General features: G+C 33.7%; 1 protein-coding gene across 1 annotated transcript in view; it reads left to right on the top strand.

Annotated features, from left to right (window-relative positions):
• LOC142330013 (uncharacterized) overlaps positions 1-26,266 on the top strand; it is a 274,476-nt gene that overhangs the window by 227,981 nt on the left and 20,229 nt on the right. The window contains exon 3 of the mRNA XM_075375018.1: positions 21,759-21,945. Coding sequence (XP_075231133.1) covers positions 21,759-21,945 — 187 coding nt within the window. The remainder of the gene's footprint in view (positions 1-21,758; positions 21,946-26,266) is intronic.

Genomic DNA, 26,266 nt, shown 5'->3' with positions numbered 1-26,266 from the left:
AATCAGACAGATAATGAACAGTCGAATATAACGTACACATTATCTACGCGGGTAAACGAATCGACGCGATTCACAAGTAACTCTTAAAAAGGGTTTTAGCCGTCTACAAGAATAACAGGCATTCTATTTCGTACGTATTAAAAAGAATGAGGAGAGAAGTACCTCTCGTCGAATCGTTTACTTCGCCAAGCATACTGCACGCTGATCCTTAGTCAGACTAAGCTGTATTACTGACAACTTCGCTTAGTTCAGAGCAGGGATTTACGGTTTAATTGACATCTGCTCTGACTAACAGCGAAATTATAATTACTGTTGTTTGTAAACTACGGGAAAGAAGTAGAAAAATCATAAAATTTAAAGACATTAGGCTGAATTTATTAAATTGTGATCCGATCGTTTAAATCACCCTCAAAATAACCGCTTTTATTCCTTTGAGTTTGAGATTTTCATCCAAAAATCTTTTCATTCATTCAACGTGACATAAGAGGAAAAAACACAGACGAAAATTGAGAATGCCAATTTAGTGAAATCGACTAGAAAACCCGCTTCCTTTGATTAAAAATAGAATTTTGATTTTAATATAGTATATTAATATAATTTTAAATTTTTTAGAATAAACAATTTATTATTTTTACTTTATTTTTTATTTTATTTTATTAAATTTATTGTATTTTAAGAGTCCGTCTGTGATATTAGTTGTTAGATTTTAGTGATATTAGTTGTGTCTTTAATGTTATTACTCGTAGTTTTAAGTTTTATTTCACTTTTTTAATTTTTGTTTTTAACTTGTGTTAATTTTTTAATATATAGTTTGTATTAGTTTAAAGTATTATTTAATATTGTTATTTTAGTTTTAAGTTTTACGTTATAGTTTTTATGTTCTTTAGTTTTCTTTTGAGTCTTTTTGTTATCCGAGAATGGGCCCTTTACATCCATCTCGGACTTTGTTAAATTCTATTTACTTTTGGTTTTATTTTAGATTTTATCTGTGATATTAGTTGTAAGTTATATTTATCTTTTAGATTAGTTTTAATTTCTTTTATTTTTTTATTTAAAAAAACCGGGCGCTGATAACGCGTAGGCGTTTTTCGCCCTAAAAAAAAAAACTTTCAGAAATTAGAGGAAGGATCACTATGATTACGTTTTTTAGCAGTGAAACACGGACAAAGAAAAAAGAAAAGAATGGAATATTTTAAATAAGATTAAGGATCGGTCGATAAAATTTAAAATGAGAGATTATAAACATATAGGAGAACAATCGATAGCCCACGTACTTAGAAGACGTAACAGAGGAATATGTCAAAGGTAAAAACCGAAGAGGAAAACAGAAAATTGAAATATATAAGACAGATAACGGAGAATGTAAGTGCAGTAAAATTATTTTGACGTTCAAAAATTAAAAAACTATTTTTTATTCCAGAAAAAAAATCATTTCTACTAGTGACACCTCTGTTCCTCGCTGGGAACTAGCTGTGCAGTTAAAATCATTGCACGCAAAGATATTTTGTATCTGGGATGTCTTATGTATTGAAACCGTAACAAACAATACGTATACATATAGTGTAATATCAAAGGGTGTCTTGTTCGATAAAATTCATGTGTAGTGGCGCTCTTTGTGTGTGTTCAGGAGTAAGAGGTGTATCGCTGTAGTCTTATTATAATAACCTTTGTGTGCGTGTGTGTGTATGTGTATGTTTACATACGTACCTAAATGAAATAGGTTCGATAACATTGTACCCTTTACTTCATTTTTTACTAAATGTCAAATCCGAAGATCAGAACCGTAAATGTAGGAAAAGCAAAATAGGAAAATGTCAGGATGACCTAACCTGCAAATCATTTTTACCGATATCTATTTTAAATATTAATCTGCTATTAATTAACAAAACACATTTTTAATGTCATTATAACCTTCTGAAAATTTATTTTTAATCTATACTAGGCCGGTTGGTCAGATACATTATTTTTTTTACCGCGTATGAAATTACGGAATACAGAACAAGTATTTTTCAACCGACAACATTTTCTTTCTGTTCACTTCTTTTCGTTTTAAATTTTTTATATCGTAGAGTTGTCGGGGTTTATCAAAAGATCGCATTATCGTTAATTATTATTATGAATCTTATACGATTACTGTATTCTAATGTGTTTTGAGGATGAAATTTTATATTCTACTCGAATTACGAATCCTATTTATTATTTTCGGATAAATGCGGAATTTAAATTACGAAATGTGTTAGATTAGATTTACCGAAACGTTTCTGTATAACCTTCTTTTTCTGACGATTACTCTTTTCTTCCTAAAGATTAAAAAATACAGTATCGCAATTTTTCAGAAATATATGTCAAGTACCGTCGTTCCTAGGACCCGTTATCGTTATAAGCGACCTGATAACGAGTTACCGGTCTCTCTCAAAATATAAATTATTATTTTTATAAATAACAAAGCGAGAAGTTGAGAGTAAAACGAATATCTGATTGCATTTTCGTTATTTCGAACCTGCAGAAATGTAGGTGACAAGCGTCCCTTCCAACTTCACACCGTACACCGTAAGGTCTGAACGTATGCGCTTTCAGAGTAAGTAACTCGAGTAAATATTTAAAATGTTAATTTATCCGTGGATTTATATTTTTGATTGCGCAAAAATAACGGTCACTTATTCTTAAAAAATAATAACACCCGCACGAATCAAACCGCATGACGGAACCTTTTCGTATAACTTAACACAATACGTCGGGTTACGGGAAGGGCCCTATTGTGCTTCCGTTGCCATCTTTAACGACTTTACTGCCATGAGATGCCGTATAGAGTCTCACCTAGCGTTAGTAAAAGACCGCGTGAAAAAATCCAATTGTTTCCGACTAACTGGCCGAATACTAATCCATTATTTTACGTAACTGTTTTTACTCTTAAGAAATTAACATAATCGATTTTTATGGAGCTAGAGAATGTGAGATCCCAAATGGGATTTCATGACCTCCCAGCGGCAAATATTTTTTCTTACTGTATTAATTATTTACATTAGGAATATAACGTATCTTATAAAATAGAATATAAATTGCAGTTACAAGTATCTTTTTGGTTAATTAAACTTAGTCGTATGGTTTCTTACTTAAGTTTCGTTAAAATTTACCGGTTGCTATGATATTTTTACGGTATCGATTTTTATTTATGTCTGCTCCGAATCTTGCTAGATGAAATATTTAATCGATCAATTTTTACAAATAAATGGAGTGTTCACTTAAAAATATAGTTAGCTTTATCGATTAATAACTATTTAAAGTAAATTATGTTATCGAATTACATATTTAAAAAAAAAAAAATGAATAACTACTGTACATCGAAACGAGAAATATAAAATACTTCGAGAAAGGTTATATAACAATAATTATTACGAACGAATAAATAAAACTGAAAGAACGTCTACTTTTTTAAATCTATATTTGATAATAGAAACCAAACATGCTGAGCAGCTGTATGCACTCTTGGAATCTCACCCGCTGAGCATATTATCCTCCAAAATTGGTGGATTTGGGAAATATTTGTAACATGCAATAAGTAAGCTTTTTAGTTAATAACTCCTTTAGCGTTTTATTAAAATATAAAAAGTCAAAGCATTAGATCCTGATGAAAATTATATTATTACAATGATAGACAAAAAAGATTTTTTTAATATTTCTGTAAATGTGATAACATTCCTTGACTTGTTTTTTTTTTTTTGCGTACATTACAGATCTGTAAATACAATTTTTCTATCGCTCTTAGTTTTAAATAAATTACGTTTCAAAAGAAATTAAGGGAAAATAACGGTCAAAATCTGTAAAATTTTTAATTTTGCATTGCCATACCTGTGTTAGAATGCTTTTCTTGTTAGAGCGCTTTTCTTTTATAAATACCCTCAGGCACATCCCGAATTAATATCCAACAGTAATCGGCTAGCATGTTGGTATTCCATCTCCCTTTATAGCGGCTTTCCATCACCGAAATGTCTTCGTGGAGACGTTCACCGTGTTCGTCACTTACGTCTCCGAGGTTATCCGGGAAAAAATCCAAATGCGAGTGGAGGAAATATATTTTCAAAAACATATTGCATCTCAAAGTTCTGTATGAAGTAAGAAGTTGATTAACAATATGGTGGTAATTGTCGTATTTTTGTTTGCCGAGGAAATATTTGCAAACGTCTTTAAATGAGGCCCAAGCTGCACTTTCTATATTTTTTAACTTCGAGTTAAATACATCATCTTTGACCAACTCTCTTATTTGAGGACGAATAAATATTCCTTCTTTAATTTTTCCTTCACTTAGATGTGGAAATTCCTGCCTGATGTAAAAAAATCCAGGACTTTCCTTTTTCATTGCTTTTACAAAATTGTTCGTTAGTCCTAGCTTGATATGGAGAGGGGTAAAAGTATTTTTTTGGGTTCAAGTAAGGTCTCATGAATAAAATTTTTCCCGTTTGGAGAGTTAAGTTGTTTCGTTTCTTCCATTCTTTGGTAACATAATGTTTATCCCGAGCTCGGCTGTTCAATTCGCAAAAAAAACACATGTACTTAGTATAGCCTAACAAAATAGCTATAACTTTCAAATCACCGCATATGTTCCAGCTATGTTTTTTATAATTTATTTTTTCAAGAACGTCTTTCATCACATCGTATTTCTCTTTCAAATTAATACCGTAAGCGATTGGTATCGAAGGATATTTATTACCGTTGTGTAGTAGAACCACTTTTAAACTATACTTGGACGAATGTATGAAAAGACGCCGGTCCTCAGGTTTATGAACTTGTCCTAAGTGCAACACAAGCTTCTCAATATTTGTGCAATAAACCAAAGTATTTTCATCAATTAAGTACTGAGCAAGTTTTTTTGTCGGTTTCGAAAGCCCGAAATTTTTGTATTTTTTGAAGCAATTTCTAACCTTGCAGTCTTGATCCTAACAGTTCAGTTTAGCTTGATTTTTTGGTAAATTTAAATCCCTAAACAAGTCATTTAATTCACCTTGTGAAGTAAGATGTGGGTTATTGCAAGATTAATTCAAAATCAAAATCATTGTTATCTTCTACATTACTGTCTATTCTTCATCGCTGCTTTTGAAACATACATTCACAGATGGTTCAGGAAATGGAATAAGTTCACTGTGAGGTACAGGCCTGATTACAGATTGCAATGAAGGATATTTTACAGTATGTTTAGTTTTTAGAAATTCCAGACACAGTTATTAAACAAAAGTAACAATTGGTTACACGATCCTTTGGTTCACGCTAGGTACATTAAATGGAAAAGCCTTCCATGTACCTTTCAGCCATCCTCTTAAATATACAGAACAATTAGTGTATACTACATGAGAAGCCCACGTCTTATCCTGATCACCAATTTTTGCACTGAAAGTACAAATGATATGCTTTTTTAATTAAAGGTGTAATGTTTTTCCGTTTGATTTTGCAATAAACTCACCACATACATAAGAAAAGGCATCCACATCTTTTACACAATTTCGACGCATTATGACACTGCACTGTTAACAAACTTATATAAGACAACAATAAGACTGAACAAAATTAATTCATTCCTAAATCCAGTGCTTAATACAAACAACACTGCTGTGTTTTCAGCTACATTTTTTGACCTGCACAGACATGATTAATCTTGTCCATGATAATCAGTATCACTTTTTAGTATTAGATATGATGTCATGATATGTGGCTGTGTTATGATTTAATTCTTTGTCTAGGGTTTGTGTATTTATAGCTTAAAAATTACGTTAAGAAAGTTAAACAGCAAAAATGAGCTAACAAAATGCAATATAGGAAATTAAAATGCTGAAAATACGTTGAAAACTGAAAAAAAAATCCTTTAATTAAAATTTAAAACTTTTTCAAAAACGGTGGTCGATATATTTTGAGTTCATATTCGTTTCAGCATCAAAACACAGATTAAAATCATTTATGGCATGTTAGGAAACCAAAATTATGTTTATCAGTGTTATTAATTCCAGAAAAAGTTAAAGTTACAGGACGCTAAGTTTATAAAATTGTAAGTTAAAATGCGGCGAACACGTATACATATAAAAATAGAGAGATATACCTTGCCCTACTTGAGATTCCAAATGGGATTCCACGGCCTGATGTTGACATCATGTAAGACCCGAATCGGGATCTCATAGCCGGTTAAAAAGGGCTCGTAAAGTAGGCGTGGCAGTCAAGCTGTTGATAAATTTCCCAATCGTTTTTTAAATTTTCTGTAGATGAATTTATAAAAAAAAAAAAATAGTAACATAAGTTTTGTGTCTCCGCTCTCCGTGTACATAAATATCTACTCAAATAATTTTCATTAACTCCTGAATTGTGATTTATTTTACTAATATTCTGTATAATCATATATTTACCGTAACATTATTTCACGCGTTTACATCATAAATAATTAATATGTACTTTAATCGCATCAATTTTTTTATCTTAAATAATAATAATTGTGTATTTTGTGACGCTTCTCTGATCATTGTTTACCTTGGTTTCACCTGATTCATCCAGGAAAATTATGAAGCGGCTCCTTTTTTTATTTGTAGAGTAGAATATCTTTCTAGCCCTTGCACGATCTATAATTATGTACGATCGAAATGAAAGATTTATTTATTTCGTGAACCTCCGATATATTAATGCGTGTTACAACGCTAAAAATTTGGTTCGCGTAGTGTATAGCGAAAAATTATTACACCTCTTTCTGCCGCCCGAAACTATGCATTATTACACTGTGACAAATGAAGCTTCTAGAAATGGAAAATGCGATAAGGAGAAAAAGAGAATCGTAAAAGAGAGAAATAAATAAATGTACGAAACGAGATAGAGATACGCGAACGGAAAAATAAATGTAAAAAAGAGAATCGAAAAACGATAATAAAGAAGCGTGAAAGAAAGAATTTTTAGAATAGAGTAGAAGATTTGAGGTAAAGAAATTTCTTGAAAATAAAATAGCATTTGAACGGCAGATGTTTGGAAACCGTTAAGCTCGAGCGAACAAGAGGATGGCAGCAAGGCGCTGTTACATCAGGACAATCTCTAGGCCCGGGGGTATAAATACTGCCGGGGCCGGCGGGTAGCAGAATTGAGAGGCAGTCGATTAGCTCCAGCCTCCCCGTATACTCTCCGCGAAGGGAGAATATAACCACCTCGACAAACTTAGGGTCCCTCACCGATTGCATTCCCCTAGACCACAAAGGTCCTAGCACCGAGACGGCTTTCAGAGGATGAACTGAAAAGAAATGGCGCTGGAACAACGAAACAGCTTTGCGACCCTCCCGAGAATTAAACTTATTAATTTCACGCGTCTATGTTCAACAAAAAGTTCGAAATGCAATCCTACCATCCGTCCGATAAAATTATGTAAATACCCGTCATAATTTCTCATAACCGCCACTAAATAAGAATCACACCGCACCAAGGGAGAAATTTTCAGGCACTCTGATGTACAATCCGTGAGGGGGGGGGGGGGTAATGCAACCCTCCAGACACGCTTACATTCCGTTCCGAGCGGCAAAGTGGTGTGGTAACAGTCAGAGCTTATGCGGTAAGACCGCGTCACGAGTAAACAGGTGTACGGAAAGAATATCGGGTTTTTAAAGCCGTTTAATATTTCTTAATCTTGACTTTTTACTCGCAGATAAAGTGAAAGAGTAACTCTTGCCTACAAGAATTCATTTCGGCGATTCCCTTTCGCATTGTATGAGTTCATGGAGATTTCTTTGACCCCCTATATACGGCGGTTATGTGCGTTAAATTTTCCGCTGCGATGAAATGCCGACTCGTCACCGAACACAATACTATCAAGAAATTCGTCATCTTCATGCTACAGAATTTCAATCGTGAAGTCGGTTCGCATAGCGTAGTCGGTAGGCTACAAAGCCTGTAACAGTTATAAACAGTATTCGCATACATAAGCGTTTCCTAAAAAATTTCCACACTTCCATCGACGTTTCTAGTTTCTAGTTCGCGGGTGGCCTTCCAAAAAAGATTTTTAGGGCATCGCAAGAAAGACTCCCTGACAGGTTCAACATTTTCTTCAGAGACTTTCGGTTGTCCCGTACACTTCCCGTTACTTTTTCTCGGATATCAGTCCGTGAAAATCTGATTACGCCACCCGGAGAGTCATAATTAAACTTTCTACAGAACGCATGTGGAACTGTAACTACAGATTCAAATTTAGCAAACTGCAAAACACAGAAGTCTTTCCGTTAAGGAGTTCCATCTTTGCTAGTCGCACCGTTAAGCAGAAAGATAGGGAATCGATATACATCCATGCGCGCGCAAATAAAACTCTCCTTTTTGCTCTTGAGTCTATTCTTAAATCAACAAACAGTACACCTCACCCAAGATGTGTTACAATAAATTAAAATGCCGATAGTTTTTTTGTTCTGTGGTCAAATGAAGAAGCTGTTCGGCGAGTTCGTTGTAAAAGAGAAACAACTTGTCATTACTGAACGTTAAAATTGTTAGCCGAATCCCTTTATTAAACGGTAGAAGTAAATAAAATGTATTACTTATTTTGTTTTTACGATCTCGCTGCCATAATTACTCCTTATTTTTGTATTAATTTTCATTAGTTATCGTAAATTTCATAGTAGAACCAAAATTACACTTAAGTAAAAAAGTAAATAAATTGTATATTTATAAGAATTTTAACGCGTGTTGTGGCTCGGTGTCCTTCGTTGAACCGACAAAGATACTCGTAAACAGACTCAACATCTTGCTTGCTTTATTTATTCGAAGGGGAAATGGCAGAAGTTTTTATTTTTTTTTAATCTTATACTAAATATGCACGTAAGAGATTTAATTACATTTTAATTTTATAAAGCGTTTCTCCAATACTACGATTGATGAGAAAAACTATTTTATTTATTTTTTTTTTTTTTGTTTTTGTCAATGTGATGAAACTCGATAACATATTAAAATCATCACATTGTAAAGGACGCGTTTTCAAATTACACGATAATGTTTCTTCCGATGAACCTAAATAAGCTAATTAGAAATACCTTCTTCAGCGGTCTTCTTTAGACGAGTGCCCCCGGTAACTTCACTGAAGAGTTGTTAATTAGCCCCGATTCTCCGAAAGTCCTTTCGGAGAAATTTCCGTGAAATTCATGTTTTTTTCTTTTAAGAAAAACTTTTGGATTATTTTTTCATATTCGTACATTTTAAAGTTTAACTTCATCGCGTTTAAAAAATTAGACTAACGAAGAACAAATATTAAATGTCTACGTATGAATAGAAAATGTAACCCCCGCATTAATGATGTGTTTAATAAAAATAAAATATTTAGGATTTGATAAACGATCTGGGCTTTATAATACTAATATATTTTTCGTATCCTCAGTCTTCGATTCGGTTTGAGACTTTATTACGGGGAGGCGCCGTTGATATTCTTCAAACGTAACCGTTTGACATTCAGAAAATCATACCGAAGTACGAGTATATACAGGTAAGCGTAGTATGTATGCGGATGTAGAAATTCTTTTTAAGATTTTATTATACCGATACTACAAAAAATAATTTTACGCGAGACTATTATTCGCATATCTAAAAATCACAGTATGTTTTACGTCGACGATAACCGAATTCAGCTTCGGCCCTCGACTTTCAATAGGTACAGAATTTCAACGAATAAAAGGTTCACTTTGTACGGGATTATAAAGGTTATCGCATTTGTATTTACGTTTACAGATTGATATGTGTTATGCGTACTGTTTAAATTACGTAAAAGAGTTTGTACTTTTACAGTAAATAAAGAAATAAATCTGAAAACGGAAAGTAAGGTTTGTTTAACTCTACGTTATTAATTTATGTCGGATTCATTTAATACGCTCTCGTTTTGTGGATTTTTGTTACAACGTCCAGTGTAATCCCTTTGCTTATCCGCTCTTCATCCGTTTTTACTTTTTTCTTTCCGTTTGTTTTTTACACCGTTATTTTACATATTTCCTCTACCGTAATTCTCGAAACTCTTCTCGACACATACCGATTAATACCTAAAAGAGACGAATTTAGATACATCGTCGTATCGGTTTGATTCTAAGTAACGATCGCGCGTCTGTTAAAAGCGAGTAGGTAGGTCACGACCGGGCTAAAAGTGCCACAATAAAGCCCTTTGCGCGACACAACGGCCGTTACTTAGTAGTGTTAGTAAAATAGCGTCTCGGACTCCGGCTTAGATAATCGTTCACCTATTTCTTCTATGCCTATAATAAAATTTTAGAACCGTGTTCCTTCCACGTTTATGACTTAAAAGGCCGCGAAATAAATCAGCTATTCGGATCAAAATTTTGTTAAGCGCCCCGGTACCTGTGGTATTAGAATATCGATCCATCAAAATTAATCGAAACCGTCATTAATATCGGTCGTTTGTAAACCTCGTTCAATAAATTTAAAGATATACAAACTCTCTCCTCTTTTATGCACTGTTTCGGTATAAAATTGAAGCGAGTCGGCGGATTATCTCCATTTATGCTTTTTTTTATTTGTTCGTTACGAAATAACAATCGAAATGATTTTAACATAGAATAACAATTTACTTTAACCTTGACCGAATTACAGTCTATCTTAATACCGTTTAAGGCTACCTTTTGAAAAAACAAATTTTTGTATTTACAATACACAGATGCAGTTCACCGTACGAATAATATTAAAAGCCAGGAATTATCACTCGTATAAGAACACGAATATTTTTTGTAAGAAATGTTTTAAAACTTCCGAATCCATCCCTTTAGCGGTAAGCATTTTTTCTTATATATTTTAAGACGAGCCGATAATACTTAGAAAAAAACCAAATTTAAGGTAAAAGTTTGTTACGGATTTCAAGAGAAAGTATTTTTATTTTGAACGATGTTTCCGTTCGTTCTGCTTTACTTAATTTTGTTATTGTAACAAGACCGGTATAACGGACCTGAGTAACGGGGCAATTAAGAAGAAAGCGGTAGAAAATATAATAACGGGAGGAATCCAGAAAGAGGCTAAAAGAAACCCTTTTGGTAAAGGTAACAGGTCCGTTTAACAATCGTCTTTTGAAATACTGCCCTCTGACTCACCTAAACAGATGTCGTTCCGTGAGAAGAGTTACCGGACCAGGGCAGGAATTTCATGGGAATTTTTGAGGGCGGACGATAATTCTCACGCTTCGAGATGGGTCCGGTTCGGCAGGTAAAGAAGATAGGAGTAAAGAAGATAGGTAAAGAGGATACTCTGGAGAAGACCAGTTGAAATCAGTCTAAGCGAGACGTTATGGTGTGAGTCGGCGAGAGTGCTACGATAGAGGAATTATTATGCGAGTTCGACGCGATCAAGGTGACGTCACAAGTAATTCCAGACGAAAAACCAAGAAATGGTTCGGTGAGTTGCTGTAATACTTTAAGTGAAAGAAACGATTTATTAAATTTCATTGATAAATTGTTAAGGTAATTTTATATGTTAACAGCAAAGGTATTTGCTGTAGAAGAACTTTATACTTGTCTTACCTATTGTACTATTGTTAATACAAGACTAGTTGTTAAAAATGTTAAGACTGGCGGTAATGCTAATGTCTTTTGTCAATGGGACTGAATTCTGTTTTTCATTATGTATCTACCTGTGAATAAATTCTGACGATTACTTAAATTCTTTTTTTTTGTATGTAATCTCTGTTTATTATTATTATTATTACTGTTGTTATTATTATTATTATCCCACACTTTCAAAGCTTTTACTTTTTCCGGTGACATTCCTTAAACTCGAAGTAATTTATACCGTTGTTGAGTTGACTCAGTGTCTTCCGGGCAACATGGCAGGTGTCAATTATCAAGCTCCTTCGCATTAGCGCGTGGGTCTTCCACTGGATCTTCAGTTTTTCAAGACTGTTGTGCAAAGCAGATGGTATTATTCCCTTCGCAGATATAATTACCGGGATTATATAAACTTTTTTTTTCCGCATTTCTTTAATTTCAAAAGCAAGATCTATATATTTCTGCAGATTTTCATCGCGTTTAGTGTCGATGTTGTTACTCGATGGAACGGCTACGTCTATTAGGTAAGTTACTTTTTCCATTTTATCAACTACTACTATATCCGGCTTATTACAGTTGACGGGTTTAGCTGTTACAATTCCCTGGTTCCAGAAACTTTTTGCGATGTTGTTCTTCAAAAAGGAGGCTGAATTATAAGTATAGTAGGGCCCTTTTTGAAACTGTGTATCTATCGCAGAGTTCTGTGAACAATTTTTTCCTCGTTGTTGTACCTCGTGGTGTATTCCGTCGGAGCTAGAATCGAACAGCCGGTGGTTATATGGTCTATCGTTTCATTGTGTTGCATACATAGCCTACATTTGTCGTTGATATTTTCTTTAAGAATAAATCTCTTATAATTTCTCGTCGCTACTACTCGGTCCTGTATGCTACATATAAACCCCTCCGTCTCAGAATGGAACTTTCCCTGCACGAGCCGATTATTTGAAGCCGCTTTGTCGACTCCTACCTGCTCTAGACGATGGCGATAACTCCCGTGCAGCTTTATCTTTCCCGATCTAGAATTTTATCTGCATTGTTCTCTTTCATGTGTTCTACGTTGCTAGTCCTGTTGGCTAGGTTTAACGGTGTATTATTATTGATTTATATTTAATTAATTAAATTAATATTCGATTAACAATTTTTTTAAATAAAAATTTTCCGTAAAATAGTTTGCTCAAATAGAATACGGTATAATATTTCATTGAAAAATTTGTCATTCTTTTAATGTAACTGTCTGCCCTAAGTAAAACATTTTTCCTCTTTTTTTTAATACGTCTTATTCACAGTAATTATATTTAATAACCAAATTTTGCGATCTTGAAGATGGAAATAAAAATCGTTTTAAATTAAATTCTGTTTTGGTAACTCATTTTTCTTAGTAGATGGAGTAAAATGAACTTAGATTTAATTGAATTTTTGTAATAGTTATTTGAAAAACGAAAAAGTAATTCGGCTGCTCTCAAATAAAATAAAGATACGACTACCGTTTATATATACGGTGATTCCAAATTGCACGGCGATCTCTCGAGATGATTTTAGAATCATGTCCCAAAAATCATTTTGGCTCTTTGTAGTGAAAACAAGAAAAAAAGCTCATATTATATATATACATCAGTAATTAGAATATTACTTAGGAAATCAGGATGATGTTCACATTTTCTAATTAAGATTCCACAGAATTTCATCGGTTTATCAAAATCAGGTAGTAATAACTCTTGTGCAAGTGTTGCATGGAACGGGTGTAATTGTATAAAAATATAAATATATAATATACGTGTGCACGTAACAGTAAACTGTATTATGGCAGCTGTAAATTCATTTAATTTTAAGTTCACCACTCGCTCATTATTCGCCCTAGCGCAGACAAATCCACTTTGCTAAGCGATATAAAAATGTTCAGTTAATATCGTGTTTCAATGAAATCGTCCTCTTTTGATTTTTTTCCGAGGAAAGAGTAAATAAACGAAAAGTTAGTATCTACGGAAAGTTTTGGTTTCAAAATAATCTATTACCGTATAAAATAAAATTAACATTATGATAAATGCGTTTAGTACGACACACGTAGCCGCTGACAATAAACGAGCTGTTAACATTAAATTATGTTTCTCTTCACCTCTCCCGTCGTTCACGTTCGTACTTGCATTGTCTGCTCTCTCAAAAGTGACCCGGTAAATGAAAACAGTGTAATTAAAATTCCCGACGTAAAAAACAGTGAAACTCTACGTAGAAACTGAATTTTCATTAAAAATAAATAAAAATTATGTTTTAGCGTTCATTTTCAGAGCTACGTATCTGTAACCGTTTAGTTTTATTTTTATAGTTTTATTTATGTCTTTTTAGATCGTAAATTTTCGTCGGATGACCAAACTTATTTCGTTTACAAGTTCAAACCGTATTTTTACGCTTCAAAGCGGGTAGACTCGGTTTCATTTATGAAATGCTTTCTGAGCCTACGTATATTACTTTCTAAAATATAATCTTATACGTCGAAGCCGCTTAAAAAAGTCAGAACGAGTTACAGAATACAACAAATAAATAAAATAAAGATTTTTATTCGTTAACGGTAACAAGAATTGCGAACGACGATTAGAATGTCTGACGTTCATTAACGAAAGCGCAATCTCTGCTGAAAAATATAATCGTTCGTTCCTTAAGAATAACAACGATCATTCGAATAGAACCTGACGGCAGAATTATTTTCTCGTTGCAAAATGGAGCTAATGAACCCGAAGATTTTTTATCGGTTATTGCGCGCACGGTAGGAGGGGAGCGAGGAAGAGGGGGTTAGCGGGGAACACCTGACTCGGTGCGATTTCAGTCACCGCGGAGATTTCTTTCAAGAACAACCATTCTGTTATGTTCACACAGAAGATTCTGTCTTCAGTTTGATGATGTCCTCCACAATCCTTTGCCTTCTCGTAACACGATCGTGTTGTTAAAGGAGAATTTACGATAATCAACACCAGCGTCAAAAATAAAACCGTCGGGAAGGCCGAAATCTTTACGAACGCCGGGGAAAATTTAACGGGGAAGTCAGCCGATCGAAGTTATTCCACGGCGTTCGGCGCGTCGACATTCTTCAGGTCTGAACCTTCCCCATGGAACTGCCAGAAGATTGCTACATTCTGACTTGAATTCCCACCCTTGCAAACTTAAGGTTATTCAAGAATCGAAGGAAAATCTGGAACTTGAAGAAAACCGTATTCCCCAAGTTTCATCAGAAGCGGCAATAGATTTTAAATAACCATTTTCGACAAGCCCTCCTCTATCCTTAAAAGCTTTACTCCATTTGAAGACGCTTATTTCAGATATTTCTTTACCGAACTATCTTTTAAAGCTTTCATTTAATTTCTGTTCATTTTACGTCTTCTTTCACAAGCAATTTAATTAAAATGCGTCTGTTTCGCGCTTGAATGAAATTTTACTTCGTTCAAACGACCGAAGCAAATCAGTACCTGTTAAAGCGTATCAGATTTTTATTTTCTTTTGTATAGCGCGTAATTCAAAACATATTTTATATTTGAACGCTTTTTTTTCGCTAGCAAATTACTACCGATTAGATAAACCTGAATTTTTATATGTACTTATTTAAAATTAACGGGGTTTCGAGCCGGGCCAGTACCGGAGCGGAACGGTGATCGCAATGCACCGGATCTAAATTTCGTTCAGTTACCCGTCTCCCGCCTGCCTAAGAGGCTTTACAGCCTCGCGATGGAAGCACGGTAGCAAGAACGGCACGCCACGACTAAGGGAAGGTCCTTGTCTAGATTTATACATGATCCGGGGAAACGGTATGCCTCTCCTTCGTTTTTAAGGGAAACGGGAGCCCGAGTTCTCTCCAACCGTGTAAATTTAAACCAATATTTTTTTCAATATTTTTTCAAGAACTCAGACCACCCTGGAACTTAGTGATGAAGGGGAAAATTGGCCACCCACAAGCGGCGACTCAATGTGGCGAGAGCCGCATTGTCGAACCGTGTGGGAGTTCCTTGATGCGGTTGCTTTGTTCAACCGACATCAGTAGTTTACCTAAGGGAAAAGACTCCTAACGCGCTGTTGTAGGAAGCTAACCGAGAGATATGGCTGGCTACCAGCCAGATTAAGGCTTCAAGCGCTTTAATGGTGGACAGGTACTTGCTGGCATTCAGCGGCCTACACGTGGCAGCGAATTGCTGTCTTTGATGAGATAAATTTAATTATTGATAGTCATATATGTTTTAGTAGTTTACGGGGTGCCCCTACCCGTTTTAGTGATATATGATAAGCGGGCGGTGGGACACGCAAGCGAGTGTTGTATGATACCACGCTTATTCCGCTCGCGCTTTTAGGTCGGCTCTAGGAGATATTTAGGACACCGGTCGCTAAACCGATTCGAGGCTCATTAGCCGTTTGTGGCACAGTCATTCGGCCTTATGCTTTAGGGCGACCGAATGGGGTGGTGGCAGGAGAAATGCCAAGCAAACCAATGTGTAGGTAAAGAATGTGTGTATTGTACATTTCAAAATAGATTCTGGTGATTATTTCCATTTTTTCTCTGCTTTTTATCAAAGATTTTTAGTTTACCGATTTATTATCTTGATTTAAAGAATATAAATTATGTTTTACAGTATTGTAACCTAAGCCGGCATTACTTAGTTTACTACCACCTTTCCCGCAGCAATTATGTGTTAAAACCAATAAATGTATCGCATTCAATATCATTATCCTTAAAAACATTAATGGAAAAAATATATACAAAAGGGAAATGAAAGAGGAAATATTTTGTCGCCGTTCATTAGACTTCATTTCTAAATAAGCTTTTTGGGTAGAAGACATTTCCAAACATTACAAGCTGCAAAATGACAACAAAAAACTAATACTTCCACTGAGATTGGTGCTTTTAGCCCAAGTTTTTTTATCGTTATTTTTATTTAATATGAATATTATTTATTTATGCGATTAGCTATGATATTCTGAGCGCTGTTTTGCTAACTAAAACGCTGATTTTCTCCGATGCGCTAATCTAATATGTCTTATCTTTATCTGTCTCTCTTTTAATCTCTTATCGTTCCCCTGAGGTATGAGAATTAGAACGATAATTATTTTTATTTCAACCGCTCAGTGAGATAAGGCTTTGCAATTTATTCTACACGCGAATGACTCCAGATCCTACCCGGAATCCACATCCTATCCAGATCCTACGCGAATCTGTTCCTACCCCGGATCATCAGATCGACTACTTCTAAAACATTACCGGCTAATGAACGCTTTGACCGAATAAAAGTTTAAAAATTAAATTCAATTACCATCGATATTAAGTAAACCTCTTGATTTTAACTTCTGTCCGGAATAGAAATACCGCCTTTGTGACATCAACGTGACAAAACACTGACTTCCAGCCGGCAGATCAAGTTAAGGTCGAGTTCTGCCTGGCCGGCTCAAACAATGAAAGAGCATCTTTTAGGATGGGCAGTAAAGCTGTAATAATTTAGAAAAATAAACAATATTTTTATCATTACTGTTGTTGAAATAGGCGCTGCAGAACGCTCAACAAACGTTTTACATATCTACAATATAGACTTTTGACTAAATCGCTATAATAGTTTATACGATTCTTAAAAATAATATTTTAAATAACTAAGTGTTCTTTTGTTTTGCGATAAAAGTTACGTCGCAAATCCGAATAAATCCTTTTACACTAGTTTATCGATAATAATTTTTAAGATAAAATTCTCAGATAATCTCTACTTTATTTTTCAAAGTTTAACTACATTAAAAAAAATATATGCCAAGTGCATCATCTTTAAGATAGCAATTTAAAAAAAAATTTTACGTATCCCTCTAGCCACGAACTTGATCGATGAATGAGCGTTTGCTAGAACAAGGTGAACATTTTAATTAGCGATGTACATTTTTACATAGCTAATGTGTCACTCATTATTTGTTACTGTAATTCTGTCGTTGTTCTGACCAAGATGACAACGGCTCTTATTACAAGAAAAAGAATTTCGCCGATTTAATTTACATTTTAACTCGCATTCGCTTTATTAAGCAAAGTTTTATCTTCTAACAGTTCTGCTAATGTCGTTCTCTTCTGGTGAGTTAACAGGCTCGTACAGTTCATCTTCTATTAAGCTATGATGTATGGAGCTATTGCCTGCGACTGCCGCGTTCATCTGACGTATAATTTGTTGCAATCTCCCAGAAACTAGCGACTGAACTATCTCTTCTTCTCGATCCCTTGATCTCCTGCCTCCTGCATCGTGTCGTATATACATTCTTATTCTCTAGTTTCTGTAGGCGTTAGATCGGAAAAATGTTTTCGTCAAAATTTTCAGATACATTAAAGTCTAATTACAAGAAAAATTCATATTACTTATTAATTTATACGCGCCTTCCTGATGAAAAGAATAAGTGTGCTTTTTACTAGAAATCATTAAACGATAGAAAAATTAATAAATTACTTTGCGGTCTGTGTCGTATTGACGTTACGTAAAATTAAATATATTATTTGTTTAAACAACAGGTGGATATCCAGATTCGATTATCCTAATTAAAATAATTATAATCTATTATTTTAAAGTATATTTTTAAACATACAGGCAAGAAAATAACATTAATACCACGATAGGTAATAATTCTGTACGACAGTCATCAATCAACAGTGAAATTCTTAGGTGTGATCTCAGCTTTTCTTGGAATGACTGTTTGGACTACATTCAGAAAAAAAAATATTAAAATTAAACATTTATAGGAAAACATTAAATAAATTTTCGGACTGAAAGAATGTTTCTACTCCGTTGAAGAATCCTTTCCTCCGTGACATTAAATAAGTTAAAAAATTAAGTACAAGTAAGGTAGTTATAGGTTTAGGAATAGATTTATTTCAAGTTTCGATTTGAAATAAAAATAGACGATAATAAAATCTAGGTCGCTTAAAATAAGAAATTTTATTAGGAATACTTGTGAACAATATTTTTTCACGATATTCTCATCTAACCGAGTAGAAAATTAGTTAATCTAATCGACGAGACGTTTAAAATCTGGCGTTAGCTCGGAAGAGCAGTACAGAGTATTTCATAAATTTTCATTCTATAATTTTGTATAGCTAATGTTTTTTTTAATTCAAGCAGGTCTTATCTTCTTCTAATATTTTGTACTTTAACGGGACATTTTTAACGTTTCAATCGATCTCCACGAACTCTTAAATGCGAAAGGGACTTCCCAAAATTAAATGTTTTCTGGACGATATCCCGACGGCAATTTTACGAGCTTAAGCGAGTTTCTTTTCGGTCAAGCAAGCGTAACAGTAATCGGCTAATCGGATATGCCGCATACACGATTATATTCTCGACTGCAAGATGGACAGAGAATTTTATTCGATAACAAGATGGTTTGCGCCCTCACCGTCATAACTCTACCGAAAAAACGTCACATATCTTGTGTGCATATCCTCCGTGGAGAATCGACCTTATAAATTTTATATTTGACCTCACGATATGCGATAAAATATCGACACTATCTATCATTTTTCAGCAAATATTTCTCTCCAAGACAAACCCAGTCGCAGTAGTATGTACGGATGAATCGAAACAGAACGATACCGTTGGATACACGCTTATTGTTAACGGCCGATCCTATATGTTTGGTCTACCTGGTATTAAGAGTGTCTTTACTGCAGAATTATACGCTATAAATACGGCTTTGAATGTCATTAATCCTAAGTACCTTCGTATCCTTATTTGTAGCGTTCTCCAGGCCTTAGAAAAGTTTTATTCCAGACATCTTATCGTCACCGAAATTTACATTGCAATCGCCGAGTCGAACCGTGCAACGCACAAGTGAGTTTCTGCCGGATTCCTACCCGCGTGGGGATTCTGGGTAATGAACGTGCAGATTGCGTGTGCTAAAGACGCATGTAGTCAACAATTCTTCACTACCCGTGTTACTGCATCCGACTTTTCTTAGCTATGTAAATCTCACTCTTCGCACAAAGCGGCAGGATGACTGGACGGCTACAGCAGATAACAAACCGCCACGTGGAATTCCTCAAACGTGAAAATTCGTCGTGAGGAAGTGGTCCTTTGCCGATTGCGGATAGGACATACGAGAGCTACTCAAGGGTATATGACCGTCAGTAGTAAACGAACCGGTATGCACACGATGCGACAGCCGCTTGGCGCCACATCCTAGTGGATTACGTGAGTTGTGCGGTCTTGCGACGCAAATTTAAATCGCTCAGGAACATTGTTCGAATCCTAAGCAACGACAAAGAGGTTTTGGGCCGGGTGTTTTTATTTCTTCGAGGTGTTGGTGTTTTATTATTTACTTTATTTTTATACTGTTATGAATTTCATTTTACATTTTTATTTTTACTGTTTTCCATGTTTAATGTTTTAAGTTTTTTGTTTTGTTTCTGTATTTCAAATTTTATTTTAAGTTTTTATTTTGTTTTTAAAGTACTAGTGTAAGTTAAAATTTTTTTTAATTTTTGTTATTTTTTTATAAGATTTTTTATTTTTTATTTTTGTTTGTCAGGTGATAAAAACAAAAAAATTCGCCAAAAAAAAAAAATAATTGCAAGAATCGATTTTTGCAACATCATTCATCAATGGTTATTAAATTCTATAATTACAGTAAAATATATTTATTATTAATTTCTCATATTTGTGAAATTGTTTTGTTTTGAAATTTATTATGAATGAATACACAAATTCTGCAGTCAAATACTGGAATATATATATATATATATATATATATATATATATATAACATTGTTACTGAATTAATCTCTGAAGGCCTTGAATGCTATATGTATAGTGAGATATGGAAAGGCGATTGCTTCTTTTCATTGGTTTAAATATTATCAGCTTTATCTATTCTGATTGCATTGTTATTGAATTAATCTCTAAAGGCGTTGAATGGTAAATGAATATATATATATATATATATATATATATATATATATATATATATATATATTAACTTTTGTTAATTTATTTTACTGAAAAAGTTTTGAGGAAAACAACAAATGGATAAAATTTTCATACACATGAATGAAACTTCCACTTCGTTCGTCTCACAGCCAATTGTCCTGTTTTCGCTATAAGATACTTGATCAACCATCAAATTTTACCAACATATTAATTCAACACTTTATAATAAATGTTATTTCTTAAGACGGTTTTGTCCAACGCAACATTTTACTTAATTGTAAATGTTTATTCGCTCTTAATAGAGTAAAATTTTAAAAATAAACATATCTAATAAATCAGTATTTTTAAGCAAAGTTAATACTTAAATATGATTAGTCTTTTTTATTCACAGTGCTGATTATATTTATAAAGTAAAATGCAAACCGTGTAGAATCACAGCCACTGTTATATAGTTTTGAAATTATTTTATTAAGACAGACAAATGTAAATAATATTATATATCAAGCACATCTTTGAACTTTGTTGAAGAAACTTAATAAAAAAATAAAAAAATGATTTATTAAGAATATTACTTTGTAGTACTTAAGATGTAACTCTGAATAATTATAATTGTGTTTATGAGCCACTGTAGTCATATTATATGTATGTATATTATATAATATATTTTTGTCATGTAATATTTCAATTTTATTGTTACTTATTTTTAACTTCTTTTGTACTTGATGTTGCGCTTTGTTTTTTTTTTTTGTAATAAAAATATTAGTTTTTAATATCCAAATAATCTTAGGAATAAAAATGTATGGTAATTTTTCTAAATTCGATAGCCACCTTTTCTGAATTTTTTCTTCCAAATCAGTGGCTATTTGCAGATAATTTATATATATAATCTAACCAAACTTAACCTACGCTCGCCAACCCTGACTAGTGAGCAAAAGTACTAATGAGTTAGATTCCACAAAAGTAACAAATGTATAAAACCGTTATTCGTTGAGGACTTCATTAATGCTTATATTGAAATTATGTTTTTCAAAAAATTATAAGGTCCATAATCAGATTTACCATTACCGCTTCATGGAAGTTGTTAAAATATCTTATTTATAATGCGCATAAAAAACACACTTAGATTGTTCTGTAAACATTATTTATTTATTTATGCGTATTGAAGTTTTAATATTCCAACAAACAATGTACAGTGGTAATGTAATAAAACTGATGATGAAAATACATTTTTAACGTAACATCAACAAATTCAAACAAAAAAGACGCTGTAAAATGTCTATTTAATTGTGCATTATTTAAAATTTCGTCTGTTTTTCAGATCGATAGGTATCGCTATGATGTAAACAGAGAAGATGAAGCAGACATATATTATGATCCTTGTGTGTATTGTATATGCGTAAGCGGCGATATGTACTGCTGGTGGGGTGATGGTCATCTTTCTCAGTGTAGCATAGCGACCACATCATCAGCTGCAGTGTCAACTCTTCATAATACTATTTCTGGAGGTAGATTTTTATTTGTTCTGTACTCGGAAATTAAATCTTTGGCTTAAAATACAACAAAAACTTTATAATTTCTGTCGGTTAGAATTCATTAAATTAGCAAATCGAATAAGTAAATCGGTTAATAATTTACTAATATAAATAAAATTGTAAACAAAAAGACAGTAAAAAGTTGTATAACTTTCCCGGCTTCACCAGTAACTTTCATAACTGAGGGCTTTGCTCTGGACATACTACTACTTAGAAGAAAAATTAAGAGTAATATTAAATTATGTAAATTTTCGAGTAAAGAATTATATGACATACTTGGTACAAAAGTAAAAATTTATTCGGAAATGATTACGATTCAGAAGTCATCGTATAAAATTTTATAAAAACCAGTGAATCAAATCTGAAGATATCAGACTAAATGATAAGCGACTAAAAAAAAAAGAAAAAAGATTAGGCATAATCAGGCCCCACCCTAAATGAAATTGCCCAAACGTATAACCAAAGTGACATACTAATTTATGGAATTATCTAATAATACTTAAGATTCCAGAAACAAAAAAAAAAATTAAAAAGGATTTACCCCTTGACGATTTATGGACATTAAAATAAGACACCATCAGACAGTATCTCAGCTACCTTTCTTTTTCCTGTTTAGCCTACGGTAACTACCGTTTAGATAATTCTTCAGAGGATGAATGAGGGTGATATGTATGAGTGTAAATGAAGTGTAGTCTTGTACATTTTCAGTTCGACCGTTCCTGAGATGTGTGGTTAATTGAAACCCAACCGCCAAAGAACACCGGTATCCACGATCTAGTATTCAAATTCGTGTAAAAATAATTGGCTTTACTATAGGACTTGAACGCTGTAACTCTCGACTTCCAAATCAGCTGATTTGGGAAGACGCGTTAACCACTAGACCAACCCGGTGGGTTATCTCAGCTAACTAGGAGAGTTAAATTATTAGAAAAAATTTTTGTACCATTTCAGTAAAGTTTTCAGATACGGAATCCTTAAGTCTGCATCTCCCTCCTCCTTGGTCATTTGTTACCTAATTTATATGGCATCAGGAACCCGTATACAGGAATAATCTTGTCAAACTTGTCCACATCAGTCCATGCACTCTGTAGATATCAAGTAGAAAACTCCTAAACATGCATAAATACTATCTTCTTGAATTTTTCAATGTAAAATTGTATTTTTTGGTTAGAAGAGAGTTATGAAATATCATGATCTGTAGAAACACTGCCGAGTAAAACTTGAACTGATTAGCAAACTCTGCTTTATATATAAGGGCTGTTTTTTTTTTCACCCTCCAATCGTGCATCTAAATAAATAACAGATAGATGGGAACCAGGTCTGTGCATCATGCAATTGTGCCGCCCCTCTCCCACAACAACCTCTGCCATTGCTGGCTCCATTGCATCAGTCTGAGCGAAGCTATGGGCAATTGAACATGGCTGCTAAGATCGATGCTCCTACCAAGTGTGATTTGCTAAGTGTGGTATACAAGCAGAAGGACATAGCGCTGCTGAAATCCATTGCAGAATGAGTCTAGTGTATGATGAAAACTTTATGACTGATGTTAGTTTACGAGAATGGCATAGCAAATTTAAAGAAGGGCGAAAGGATGTCCATGATGAAGGTAGACACGGACACTTGTGTGTCGCTACTGTACACCTGGTTGAGCGTGTTGATGATTTTGTCCACGACAATCAAAGGTTTATGATAAGTGAACTATCTGCAGAAATCCCAGAAATTTCAAGGTCTTCTCTGTTCACAAATGCGACTAAAGACCTAAGATACCAGAAACCGTGTGATGAAGGGGGAAGAGCTTTTAAAGTCTATCATTACTGGCGATGAGCCTTGGCTCCGGTATGACAAGCCAGAAACCAAAGAACAGTAAGTTCAAACAGACACTGAGCAATAGGAAAACAATGGCTACAGTTTTTTAGGACCATAAAGGTGTCTTGTCGGTGGACTTTATGGAGCAGAGGAAAACAATAACAAAGAAGTTTATTGTGAATTTTTATATTGCCTCCGCAGAGCAATCGAGAACAAATGAAGAGGCATGCTCTCATCCGGTTTGGTTTTGATCTACGACAATGCATGACTGCACTGTACCACCATGGCGCAACACCTCAAACAATTCAAGTGGGAAGTTTTCAACCATCCACCATATAGTTTAGACCTAGCACTTATCAGTTTTTACCTCTTTTGAGAACTGAAGGCATGGTTAGGCGGACAACACTTTGCCACCAACAAAGAACGTCAGGAGACTGCCAAGACATAGCTTACCTCACTGGTGAAAAACCTCTTTGAAGAGGAGATCGGAAAGCTGGTGTCACAATATGACAAATGCCTCATCATTTTGGTGATTACATAGAAAAATAAGTTAGACGCTACTTAACTTTTAGTAATAAAATCATTTTGTAATGACAATGTTTTTTTGTTTTTTTCTGGGAAAAACATCCCTCATAGTATACAACAAGTATATGATTAAATAATATAACTGTATACCCTAGAAAGTGAAATTACATGCTTTAAAAAACGTGATGAAGAAATATTATATTTAAACATGTGTCACGTTATTTGGAAGTTCTATTCAATCATGAATCTAACTGAACGTTAACGTCACTTATATGACATTTAGTTTTGAGATCATTTGATATCTTTGATTTTGAAAAGCAGCAAAAAATATCCATTTATTCAGACTGTTTTGCTACCTCATGAAACACTAAATGCCTCATTTTCGCCCATTTTGGATTTTGGGATCTATCTGCCACCATACCTCAGATCCAAAATCGAAAAGCAGCATAGTTCCAAAAAGTAATCAAGCAAAAATATTGTTTAAAGAGAAAGTCTTTCAATAATAAATTATAATGAATCTTCATATCTTTATGTGTTTTAATTTTGTCTACTTCTAATAAATCTTTTTTTAAATTAATCTTCTACAATTTTATGACATAAAAAAAAATATTTAATAATATACATAATCCTTTCATGTAACATTCGAGTTGGTTTTCCTTTTAAATCTAAATGAGATTAGCTTATTAAGTATACCACCCTCTTTATCACAATTTACAGAGGTTTTACCGAGTATGTTTTTTGTAAATAATATTAATTATAGATTGAAAAATATATGTTAAGCCAAAAGTAATTTTGTGTTCCTTTCATCAAAATAACAAAAAAAAAATCATATAAATATCATCCAGATTTTTGGTCTAAAAATCTAATAATGCTAAACTAAAACTCTGTAGATAATAATTATAGAGCTAAATCAAAGGTTTTATATGCTACCTTGTATGAAAGATTGAAAAAATGGGTCGCAAAAGATCTATATCACCAGTAGTTTCCAAGAAAACTTTTGTTAACCCAAAAAAGTTTATACACAAAAATCATGTTTTAAGTTTTGTATAACTCTATTTTGTTAAATTATGAATAACCAAATAAAACTTAAATAGTTACAATGGAAACATTACATTGACTGTTCAAAACATTCACATCCAGGGGGAATGTATGTTTTTTAGTGCAACGATTTATGAACACGTCTATCTTCTCCAACATTCTTAGACAGCAAACATGATTTTATGTAAAAGTTAATTTTCATTGTCAGATATTTAAGCATACACTAATTTCTTCATGTGTCCCGATACAAAGAAATCTAAATAATTCAAATCGGGGATCTGGTTGGTCATTCTCATGACCCTCCTTATCTGATCCATCTATTGGAAATGTTTCATTGAGATACTGAGTTATGCAACAATCAAAATAAGTTTGTACTCTGTCTTGCTAGAAAGACATGTGTTTATATTATCAGAGGAGAGGAGAGAAGCTTGTTTTGAAGAAAATTTTGATAGGCGACTCCTGAGAGTCTACATTATGGATGTGAGATTCAATCAAAAATATTTCCTATTACATTATACCAGTGTTTCTCAACCTTTCAGTATTTGCGACCCAATTTTCTATCATAATTTTCATCGCACCCCCCTTTCGTACAATAATAATGTATTTTAGCGCTAAAGCTACACTATGACCTTAATTAAAATCCTTACAAATTACCAAGAATAAGTAAATTTATTGGCTTCCCGAGAAGTTCCGATTTGTCTCAAACATTCTGGAATACCTGCACAACCATCTGCACGAACGTGTATAAATGCTGCACCTCGTTCGATTCCAGCCAGTCTCAGTCAAGTTGATCCTTCTATCGCTATCAAATCTATCATAAATGTGTATGTTGTAATTTGCTTGTTAATTGCAATTGATAGTATTAAATATTCAGTCGGCAGTAGGTTTATACAGGATCATAGATAAATTTTTAAGTGGGCATAAG

This window comes from Lycorma delicatula, chromosome 9 (genome assembly GCF_047948215.1).
Source record: "Lycorma delicatula isolate Av1 chromosome 9, ASM4794821v1, whole genome shotgun sequence".
NCBI lineage: Eukaryota > Metazoa > Arthropoda > Insecta > Hemiptera > Fulgoridae > Lycorma > Lycorma delicatula.
Note: the sequence above shows the minus strand (reverse complement) of the source record. Positions and strands in the feature narration are given on the sequence as shown.